The sequence below is a fragment of the Oryctolagus cuniculus genome, chromosome X (genome assembly GCF_964237555.1).
Source record: "Oryctolagus cuniculus chromosome X, mOryCun1.1, whole genome shotgun sequence".
In the NCBI taxonomy this organism is placed as follows: Eukaryota; Metazoa; Chordata; class Mammalia; order Lagomorpha; family Leporidae; genus Oryctolagus; species Oryctolagus cuniculus.
Window position 1 is genome coordinate 18,017,414 of NC_091453.1, and position 12,252 is coordinate 18,029,665.

Here is a 12,252-nt window from a genome sequence, read left to right on the forward strand (position 1 = left end):
GGCTTTTAGGAAGTGAACCGCCAGATACAATCTCTTTATCTTTCCCTCTCTCTCTGTCTCTTTACCTCTCAATATGTTTTTAATGAGGACAAAAATAACATACACCTCCGTGGGTAATTGTGAAGTTGAAATGTTTGGTACATGTAAGGTGCTCAAAACAGTGAGTAGCAGGCAGTGCAAGCGAAGTGCTTGTAATTAAGTACTGCATAATACTGAAACCAAGCCCTCTCAAATTCTAATGGTGCAACTACACTGTGCAAATACAAAAATAACCTTCCACTCTACTATCCTTGTATTTCCATCCACCTATCTTCCTCAGTGCCTTAAAGGAAGGGAGAATTTATATCATAATGATGGTTATTCTAAAACCCGAGAAGTATTAAGCAAAACTATAGTAACACAAAGTTCACTTTGTGGCATTTATCTGCAAAACTAGCATTTCTGAATGTCGTAAGCTAGTTTCCAGTCCTCCTTACAGAGCAGGCTTTAACATGCGGCTTTTCATATGGCCTGAAAAGAGGCTTCTTTCTGCTTTCTAGAGGAATGCGCAGTGAGGGAGGAGAGGGGGCGGCTTGCCGGTGGAAACCCGAGAACAGCGGCTCTTTGAATGCCGGGCAGGACGTAGCCTGGGAACTGTGAGCAGCTGCTGGCGGAGTGTTTCACACGCAGCGGGGCAGTGGGAAAAGCAATGAAGAAAACAAGCAGGGCAAACAAATGCAGAAGAAAGGGTGGGCGGGGCCAAACTCCAGGAAAGGAGAGGTCAGGCGGGAGGGAGGAGGACACGCTTAACAGAAGAAAGACGAAAACAGGGTGAAATGGGCGCCAAGGACTAATGTTCCAGAACAAGAAACCATGAGCTTTGTGGTCATTTTAGACACCAGGAAAAATATGCATATTTGGAGAAAGAAATGAGAGAGAGTTGAGGAAGCTGAAGTAAATGCGCACGTATATCGGCAAATAAGCGCACTTAATAGGGACACATTCCATTTTTAAAAGCCATCGTAAAACACGTATATGGACTACCCTAATGGCTACCTTCAGAACTGGCAAAAAGAGTACCTGATTAAAATTCTCTATTCTCTTCAAGATGGGAAACTGATTTTATTCTGAAGGACTCTCCATTGGGATGTACAGTTTAATCTTTAGACCTTATAAAAGGGCTGGCTACCATCTTTCTGTAATACAAGCTTGGCCACAGAGAAGACCAAATAACATAGCCAAAATGAGAGCGTAAATTATGATTTCACAGCTAGATTTACTTTGCCATGGGCACAGTAAACAGACAGAATCTCCCTTTTCAAACCAAACTAACAGAGAAATAAAAAGTTTCACCAATAACGTCAACATTTATAGACAGGTCGCATAAGGTGGTGCGCACGTTTGATGTCAAAGTGAGGACATAGCTTTCCTCACAGCACTGTCTCCCTCACAGAAAACCCACCATCAGAACACGCTGTGACTCTAGATTTCTAGCTGAGGCCACCAAAGGCCAGGAATGGGACTGAGCACCCCCTTGACTTGCATCCTCTTAAAGGTTTCCTCTGGTCTGCTCTACCAGAAACCAGGAGGAAGAGGAGCAAGCTAGGCAGCAGAAGCAATGTAAAGATGGGGGCAGGCTGATGAAGGGCTGCTTTGCGCAGTGATCTGCCATCAAGGACACCCAGCAGGCCCATCCACCGCAAATAGCATTGGTTGTCAGTGTGGAAAGCCAGGGCTTCAGCAGAAGTCAGCTTATGAAAAGCCCTGGCAGTTCTGCCAGCCAAGAGCTGGGTGACTGGAAACAGAACCGCCCTAGGGGTTGAAGGACCCCTGGGTCAGAGCCACAGACCCTGTTGGCTCTAAGCTGAAAGAAGCCCTTCACTCAGCTCAGCTTCCAAAGTAACCACCGCTGTTGAGGGGACAGCCAAGGAGGGTCTGTAACACTGCAGGCAGAACTGCAAATTTCCTCGTAGAGATGCCACCTGCCTTCTCTTCAGGCCAGCTCGCCTCCCAGGCCAGCTAGGTAATGGAAGTCAACAGGTGCGCTCCCTAAGGAGGTTCACACCTCCCTTGTGATGCCGCTTCTGGTATCCCATGTGAAGAGATCGATAGGTCTGGGCCTCAGACCTGGCCAGGTCTTAGTGCCCACCTATCAGCTGGACTTCATCAGGCCCCTCCTATCAGTTTCTATTTGCCTCTCAATGGGAAAACTTTCTTGTGGTTTGGGTAGTACCTTTCCTAGTTCCTCTAATAATGAGTCTGTCCTTTGTTTTAGATCCTGTGTATTTCATCTGCTTGTTAAATTCATTTTCTCCAGACTTGAAACAGTGAAATTCTAGATGGCCATGCACATGAAACCTCAGATGGAAGCAATGTCTGCAAGCAGGCACCACATCCCCTTTGAGAGGCCACCTCCTGCCGGAACCCTGTCTTGACTACCGTTCTCTACTCTGCTCCTACTCAGCTTGAAGAAGCCAGAGTGGTCACTGCCCCATCCCCCTAACACAAGTTAGGGTCCATTCTTCTGGGGGAGGGTGTGTGAGGCAGTCAGGTTGGTTCCAATGCAAATTCAGGGTGCAGCATGCTTGCTTTCCCTAAGTTACCTTTAGTGAGTCACAGTGCCTGCCCCGCTCCTTGGGAGCTTCCAGTCTTATCATGAGAACAGCAAGGGAGTGGTGACCCCACCCTCCTGAGCGCCCAGTTTACTGTAAAGCAAATCAGGTGCCCCACCCTTCTGATGGCTCTTTTGTTTTATCAGGAGCAAGCCAGACAGGGTAAAAATTACAAATCAGGTCTTTGGATGGGTTTGCTCCTGCCTTGTTCTGATTGACAGTTTCTCCTCCAAAATTGTGCTTAAAAACCCCAGTACCACTAGCTCCTTCGGGTTGTTCCTCTCTTGGAGGCCACCCCTCCCCCCTACAGGCAACTCTGGTTGGAGGTCTCTGACTTAAATAAATCTTGCATTCAAATACTAAAAAAAAAAAAAAAAAAAAAAGAAATACAAAATCAAGTAATGCATAAAGATCAAGCAATGACATAACTAATACTTCCTAATGATTTGGATTCTCTTTATAAAATGTCAGAAAAAATCATGTTTTTTTTTTCCCTTCTCTTAAACTAATAAATATTTCTGTGACTCTGACAGCTTCATTCCCAGTTTCTACTTCGTGTAATTTTTTTCTGTCATACTGTCTACATCATTCACTTTTGTCTCGCTAGTCCTGCATATCCTGATGTCTTTCTTGGAATAAAAAAAAGTAGAGACTGTCCTTGAAAACAAGGCCATTCTTCGTTCCGGGTGAGAAGGACAGACTGGAATATTTGGGCCGCGTTACCTTGAAGGTTATGTGAATAAACTCTCATTCCTCCTGAGTAAAGTACCAGCAGCTGTAAAAATACTGGAAACCAAATGTTCTTAAGCTTGACAGTGCACTTTGGCCTCAGTGCACTCCATGGGCTGTCACCATCCTGGGCCCTTAGATTTACATCTTTCCATTCTCTACAGGGCCTGTTCACTTCCATTTTTATTTTGTTTTTTAACTGTTGAGGTTAAGCAGAAATGATTGTTCTCTTCTTACTGAAGAGATGTTTTCCTAGAACTTAATTGTCCTTTTCCCACGGGTCATTCTATTCCTAATATCAACAAATCCTTCTGTGACTTAACCTTTTCAAAAACAAATAGATTTTTTTCCCTCTTTATTCTTTTCATTTCCTATACCTTCAACCATTTAATAACGCCTGCCAGTGGGCACATCAGGCTAGATTTGTAGATGAAATCTTTTTAAAAAGCAATCTATAGTTTGCAATATGTTAGAGCAGAGGGTGGGCACTTAGGTACAGAAAGTTAAGCCTGCATCCCAGATCCAGATGGAGATGCAATTCCAGGTCCTTGACTTTGGCGTGGCTTAGGCCCAGCTGTTGTTAAGCATTTTGGGGAGTGAACCAACAGATGTGAGAGTTCAATCCTTCTCTCTCTCTGCCTTTTAAATAAATAAAAATAAACTTAAAATGCAACAAGAATAATATATTTTAAATTAATAGTAAAAAGGATATGTTAGAGTAGTTTTTTTTTTCTATGTGCTACTGCAATATTTTGGGAGGGGTAGCGTCTAATTTTTTAATTACATGGCTCCCTTATTCATATTTCAAAAACTGAAAGATCCCCACATGATACAAGGCGTTAGTATCTATTAATAGGGAAAAAGTGACAGTTGATAAAAATTTGTATGACTTTAGTAGCACAATTACTTAGGAAAACAGTGGTATATGGTTGAGATGATTTTCTATTCAAGCTACAGACAAGGCTTGATGCAAAAATATACATTTTAGACCTATTTGTAGAATCTGTAATTTGAGAAATAATTTCCATATGTGGTTACAGGTAAGCAGGAGCTTCTGGGAGCTTGACAAAAATGTAGAATTATAGGTCTTAACGAATATCTACCCAGTCTCTGGGGATGGTTTAACAAGCTCTGCCAGTGATTTTTATCCATGCCACGTTTTAAAAACTATGTTCTATACCAGCACTATCTAATAGAAATATAATGAGAGCTACCTATATGATTCAAATTATTCTAGTAGACACATTTAAAAAAGTAAAAAGATAAATACTGCCAGTTGTTTTAATTAAAACAACAGGCTCATTTCATTCATTTTCAAGAAAAATAACCAAGTTTGAGTAATAATAAAAATAAATGAGTGAAATTCAATATAACATATTTTACTTAACCAAATATAGAAAAACTATGATTTCAACATATAATCAATATATAAATATTATTGGGATATTTCACACTTTTTGTACTAATCTTTGAAATTTGATTTGTGTATTATATTTAAAAATAAACTGTTACATTCTTTAATATATTTTTTTTAAATCTGAAAGGCAGAGAGACAGAGTGAGAACCAGAGACAGAGATCTTCCATCTGCTGGTTCACTCCCCCAAATGCCCATAACAGCCAGGGCTGGGCCAGGTCAAGCCAAGAGCCTAGAACTACATTTAGGTCTCCCATGTGGGTGCAGGGACCCTATCACTTAAACTATCATCTGCTGTCTCCCACAGTATAGATTAGCAAGTAGAACCAGAAGTGGTTCTAAGCCTAAACGCAGGACTCCAATGTGGGATGTGGGCATCCCTATGCTAAAAGCATGCCTCTATATATTACACTTATAACACATCTGAACGGGAACTAGCTTTATCCAAGGGCTCAACAGCCACATGTAGCTATCACATTGGACAGCATAGTTCTTGACAATGTGATCTGAAATACAGCACATACACATTCATACAGCAGCACATTGTATTACTGTGCATCTCCTAAAAGTTTCTCTCCATCCTCCTGATGTCCCTTTACCTTGTTTTGCCTTCAGGAAAAGTTAAGCACTTGGGTCTCCATGTTTCTGTAGCACTTTAATACTCATCTATGACGAAGCTTTCTGCATGACATTATACTTCATTGCCCCAATCGGAGTCTGAACCCCTCTTACAGAAGTCATATGTTTTCTTAACCTTTTAAGCCTGACGGTACCTGACAAGTGCTTCAAGTAGGGCAATGAGTCTCAACACGTGGGCTCTGAATCAGTCATGTCAGTGTCACTTGTTAGAGATGCAAGATACTGGGTCAGAAACTCTGAAGGCAGCGCCCAGTGATCTGTGTTTTAGTAAGCCTTCCAGATGGTTCTGATGCTCATCAAAGTCTCTTGTCTAGGAGAATGGCCTCAGACTCACCTTTTCCCTCTGAGTTCTATGTCTAACTACAAGCAGACTCATTTTAGGTGTTGTTAAAGGAAATGTCAAGCAAGGACATGCCAGGAAGATGGCAGTAGAGCCAACCCTCAGTGCAACTGAAGTGGAGGCTGTTGGATGTCCTCCCCTTACCCCCAGGTAGTAATAGGCCCACTTTATTTGTAAGAGCAGATGGTGCAGCTCACCTAGGCTCCCTGCCTAGAAGGGAGCCCATAATGCAAAGCAATTAGTAGAGGATCATTAAAAAAAAAAGAGGAAAGTAAGGAAAATGTTCAAAATATGTTACTACATTTAAAAGATCAAATCCTGTGCCCAGTGATGACAAGGACAAACATACACGGCTAGAAGGCCTACTTAGAAAACCTGTCTCCAAAGGGAAAAGCATGAGTTGCTCTGCTGGGATTTTTAACTTGTAAATTAAAAATAATTTTCTTTAGTGTTTTTGAAGTGAAGCCAGACAAATGTTCATATTGACCAACTCAATAGGATCCCATCTCCTCTCACAAATCTTACTAACATGACCATGTAGACCAAACCAGAGATCTGAGAAGACAGGCTTTCATAGTTTCAGGGGTGAAGTACCACATATATATTTTATAAACCTGGAGAAGGGCACAGGGTAAGGACGCCATCATGGCAGTAATACAAGAAAACCCACCTGTGATGTTTCTCTTAATTTGTATTTATTTGAAAGCAGAGACAAAGACAGACAGAGATTCCCCCATCCACTGGCTCATTCTCCAAATGCCTGTTAACAGCTGGGACTGGGCCAGGCAGAAGCCAGAAGCCCTGAACTCAGTCTGGGTCTTCCATGTGGGTGGCAGGGACCCAGGTATCTGAGCTGTAACCCAGCTCCTCCTCGAGTGCCCAGTAGCAGGAAGCTGGAATCTGGAGCAGAGCTGGGACGCAAACCCAGGCATCTGATGCCGGATGCAGGCATCCCAAGCAGTGTTTGGACTGCTGCACCCAATGCCTGCCACTAACTCTGCTTTCCTCAACATCGCATATGCAATCTTAAGGGGGTTTTGGTCAGTATGTCCTTGGCCAAACAGCACAATTACAATGTCTATTTGGTGCACAGAAGTCCAATCACTGCTGAATGAAAGAAGGAGGAAAGAATGAAAGCAGTAATAAAGTGTCCAGAAGATGAGGGCCTAGTTCTCTGTGACACAAAGCTCCCATGGAGGTATGCAGATGTAGAACAATATGCATGGGGCTGGTGCTGTGGCATAGTGCGTAAAGCCACCACCTGCAGTGCTGGCATCCCACATGGATGCCTGTTTGAGTCCTGGCTGCTCCACTTCCTATCCAGCTCCTGCTAATGTGCCTGGGAAAGCAGCCAAAGATGGCCTAAGTGCTTGGGCCCCTGCACCTACATGGGAGACCCAGATGAAGCTCCTGACTCCTGGCTTCGGAATGGCCCAGCTCCGGCCATAGGGGCCATCTGGGGAGTGAACCAGTAGATGGAAGACCTCTCTCTCTCTCTGCCTCTGCTTCTGCCTCTCTCTAAACTCTGTCTTTCAAATGAAATAAACAAGTCTTAAAAAAAAAAAACCCACAATATTCACATGACTCTTGAAGACTCTTAGGAAATCTTTTAAAAATACCTAATTCATAATCCTTTTCTACAGCATATTTAATGACTTTCATCCTTGGAAATGCCCTCATTTAACTTTTCAAGTGCTTACATTGCTTGAGTTCCAACAATCAAGAAGGCACGTACTCTTCGTGTTAAAGTATATTTGCAGCTTCTGCTGCTATTTCTGGGTTTACTCATGAGTATAGGGAATGGTAGACCACTCTCCTCCATTCCAGCTGTGCTTGGCAAATAAAGAGCACGACCCCACTACTCATTGTGTGTGCATTGCTTCAAAACTACAAAGGCTTATCATCATGTGAACTTTCTTCCCATATGGGTTTGATATTCATTTCTACTTAATCAAATATTAGTATTGGTTCTGCTTTAAGAGCTAATTCATTAAAATGGCTTTTAGTTGATTGCTGAGTTCTAAAGGCACTGAAAAAGATAATGGTTTAAAATTTTATATTTGCAATTGTAAGTGTGATTTCTAAGGGTACACTGAAGTAGGCTCATTAATCCACTGGTTTGTAAAAGGAAGTTTTCCAAGTTAATGTATCTGAGCATCATTAAAAGAAGAGAGGAAGTATGAAAAAAGTAAAGTATTTCATACTTGTGTTGACTAAATAGCTTAAAGTATGACTTCGTTGGGGTCTAAATTTAATTGGAGTTTGAGAAGAGGAAACAAAAATGGTTTGGGAATTACACTTCAGAAGACCTGATTTAGATCTTAACTGACACTACCTTACAAATTATGACTATGATTGTGTCACTTAATGTTTCCTTCCTTGTAAAGTGGAATAATGAGAATATGCGATTATAATTATAATATCATGATCATACGGTCATGAGGATCAAATGAGAGAATGCATGTGAGAACTCTTGGTAATGAAGGCATGATGGTTTCCTATCCCATAAATTAAACACTATCCAATAGTCACGTAGTAACATCCATACCAATGTGTGCACTCTCAGGCAAGCATGAGAATTTTTGCCCATAGAAAATTTTGAACAGGCAAAACAATGTGTCTTTCATTCGCATTTGTGGATTCAAATAAATTTGAAACTCTCTATATATACTGTTTATATGCATGGGTAAATTCTTTCTTGAGTCTTACTCTACTGTTGATGGTCAAGTCTAAATAGCTTATCTATTTCTATCATTTTGATTGATATTACATCAGTTAAAGAACCAGTGTGGCTTTCTTTTAGAATCAGTTAATGGATCATATAACTAAACCCAGGATATTATGATATCAAGTAGATATACCTTGATGGCATATAATTCCAGTTTTCCTATTACACAATTTTAACAATTTATTTTTTATTTTATTTGAAAGGGGGGAAAGAGAGAGAATGCACTCCCATCTGCTGGTTTACTCTCCAAATGTCCATAGTAACTGAGGCTGGGTCAGGCCAAAGCCATGATCTCAATCTAGGTCTCCCACATGGGTGGCAGGGACCTAACTACTTGAGCCATCACTTGTTGCCTCCTAGGGTGCACATTAACAGGAAGCTGGAATTGGGAGCAGTGCTGGGACTTGAACTCATGCACTCCGACTCGAATCCCAGCACTCTGATGATATGGGACAGAGGTATCCCAAGCAATGACTTAACTGCTATGCCAAATGCCCGCCTCTATTACTCTCGTTGGCTCAAATTGAATACTCTTTTCTCAGGTTTATATCTGCCTTCCCACTACTCCGACTCTGTTTTTCTGTTTTTCCTTGTCTTAGCAGAGGCAAAGATGAACTCATACTTGATTTTTATCATGATTTTAGCAGCTGACTAAATTCTATATTTTTATAGAAATATGATGTCATAATGATAGCAGGCTCTAGTTTCCTGCCACAGAAGTTGGATCATGCTTTAGTCTGAAGTACATTCTTTAAATGTAAAGTGTTCTTGAGAGGACATAGGAGTCGCAGTTCCAGGAATGGGATTAAAATTGCTTGATGACAACCCCATTTCTTGCTTTGTTCCTTTTCTGACCAAGAGCTCGTGTTTACAATAGGCAAAGTGGTTAGAATTATGGTCAAAAAAAAAAATGGAAATCAACTCCACTCAGTTAAGTGCAAAGTGCAAAGCAAAACTTTAGAATTATCAGCTTTCTGCTAAAAATCCTTTTTAAGCATATCCTTAAGGTCATGTACAAAAGTAGAAACAAGTGAAATTTGCTGCAATAAGAGCACACACCACAAACTGATTGAACTATTTAATGTGACAATCTGTGTCTATGTTGGTTTGGGGAAGAAGGGTTTAAAGTTAGAGTTATAGAAGGAGAAACATAGTTCTAACAAGCCACACTGGTTCCTAGGAATAAAGGAAGCAATTTCATTGGTTTTCAACTAAAATTCATTCTATATTTATTTCCCTCAGATTTCCAGATATAGAATCATAGGACTGAACTGGATATAGCCTTAGACAGAATAGATTGTCTCACTTTAAAAAAGAGGAGGAGGCCAGTGTTAAGCCTATGATTAAGATGCTCACTGTGATGCCTACAAGGCATTTGGAGTGAGTTTGAGTCTGGGCTCTGTTCCTTAGTCCAGTTCCCCCTAACGCACACCCTGGGATGCAGCAGGTGATGGCTCAAGTACTTGAGTCCCTGGAAACCATGGTAAGAGATCAGGATACAGTTTCGAGCTGGCCCAGGCAAGGCTGTGTCTCTCAAATAAGTAAGTTTTAAACATGAGGAGAATTGATGCTAAGAGAAGTTAAATGACTTTCTCCAAAACCTGGGCAAATAATGGCAGAGCTTAAGTTCGAAGTTAGGCTCCCTAATATTCATTTTGATGCTGTTTTTACTATATCACACAATTTCTTCTTACATATACTTCCTTCACTTATAACCAAGTCCTTATTTATTTGAAGGAATCAATAAAAATTAAATTATTAATACTTTCTCACACTTGACGTCTAAATACATCGTACAATTAGAATGGATTACTTAGCATTGATGATTTTTAAAAACATTTCCCATTAGTGATGAACTTTTATTTTCATTTATAAATATGCATGTGGCTGCCACAAATCCTGTAAAAGCAAAGGTGGTATTGGCTCTCTAAAAGAAATTTTAAAATATAATTCAAGAGGGCTTGAATGGAACAAATGTGGCCACTGGTTTTCTTTGGAATCTATTACTTTCCTTATTTATGCTTAAAATGAAAATCATACTAGGCATGAAACCGGTAAGATTTTAAGAGTATTCAAGTACTATAGCACAAACAGACATAGAAAGACATGTAATTGCTTAACTATACTGCCTTGCCCTAGTCAATGCCACTTACTAACAATCTATCATGCAAACATTTCAACACTATCCATCACAACCAGAATTAAGTTACATGAGATCTCAAGAGGTCCTGAATTTGGAACTTGTTTTTATTAAGGTCCTAGCAATTCTTCAAGAGGATTTTCAATCACACCCCTAAATGGGCTGCCAATAGGAAAGTAACCTGGTTTATCATCTTTCTTTTCTTTATTAAAACACTGAAAGCAAATATTTTTAAGCCTAGTTTCCTCTCTGTACTCAAAAGCATACTTTCTGCATGTGGTGAGAATGGAAAAGGAGAGAAAAGGATTCTGTCATTCTCTGGCTAAACCAGTTTGAGGGCTTTGGAGTGAAAACCAGCATCCTTCACATGGAATGCATGTATGTACCTCCTCTACTACCACACCACACCACACCACAACACGATCTGAGTTCTTACCATGAGTCTGGCTCTGTATGAATCAGTGCATTCCAAATTACAGTAACCAGTTAGAGAACAAGGAAACTGACAACCGGAGAGATGCACTGGCCTTAAGTCTCTCAGTCTGTAAGTCATTCCAAAACCTGGATACGCTAATGAAACTTTTAACCGTGATAATGTGAAGAGCTAGAATTTATAGTGCGTACTATGTAGCAGATTCTCTTCCCACTACTTTCCATTTATTTTGATTTATTCACTCTAAGAATAAACTGATAATGTATACAGAGGATTCTATTATCCCAATTTCAGATGAAAGACCAAGGCACAGAAGGGTTCATTAACTTGCATAAGGTCACACAGCTAGAAAGTGTGACCTTGAGCACAATCCTATTCCCTGTATTAATTATGTAAATAATATAAACAATCCTATCCTCAGAAAATATCATGAACATCAAATGAAGAAATTATATTCATTGTTCCTTATAAATAAGCCTTGTCTGCATATTGTTTTATCATAACAAGGAGCAACAATGTTTATAATGTACCTACCTGCAGAAGTTTCCATCTGGTGTTCAGGTCTTCCAGAGTACTAAGGTTATATGGTGAGAGCTGAATGCCCAGTGTGGTGAGCTGGCGGCCAAGGTCATTGACGTGGCTTACATTCTCTTTAAGAGGTGCAATTTCTCCTCGGAGAGCCTGCATGAGAGTCAAGAGCAAAGTGGAAGATGAGAACGTTTAAAGCAAAGCAGCAGACACCTGGGAACTGTAAGATACTTCAGTCTGTTTGGGTTCAATGTCAATGACATTTGCTCCATGTGTCGATCTGCATGTTTGTGTGCTTTCAAAGTTCACGTGTTGAAATCCTAAGAAAACCAAAATCATAATAACAACCACAGAAATCTTAACACCCAATTAGGAGGTGGGGGCCTTTTTGGAAATGAGTTTTGGGATTAGCACTCTTCTAAAATGGACCTCGGAGCACTCACTCGTCCCTTCCACCATGTAAGGATACAGCTAACAGGTGCCATCTGTGAGAGACAAGTCCTCGCCAGGCATCAAGTCGGCTCATGTCTTGGTCTTGCACTTCCCAATCTCCTGGACTGTGAGAAATAAATTTCTGTGATTTGTAATCCACCCAGTTCATGGTATTTTTGTTATGGTAGTGCAAATGGACTAAGATACTCTGGTGTGGCGATAATATAGCCATGGACATTTGTTAATGAATAAATAATGATAGGTAATGTTTCCTGAG

At 40.6% G+C, this 12,252-nt stretch overlaps 1 protein-coding gene across 20 annotated transcripts in view; it reads right to left on the reverse strand.

Moving 5' to 3' along the window:
• DMD (dystrophin) overlaps positions 1-12,252 on the reverse strand; it is a 2,248,405-nt gene that overhangs the window by 322,265 nt on the left and 1,913,888 nt on the right. For all 20 annotated transcript variants that reach the window (XM_070067426.1, XM_051827673.2, XM_051827679.2 and 17 more), the window contains one exon: positions 11,550-11,696. In XM_070067426.1, the coding sequence (XP_069923527.1) occupies positions 11,550-11,696 (147 nt within the window). The remainder of the gene's footprint in view (positions 1-11,549; positions 11,697-12,252) is intronic.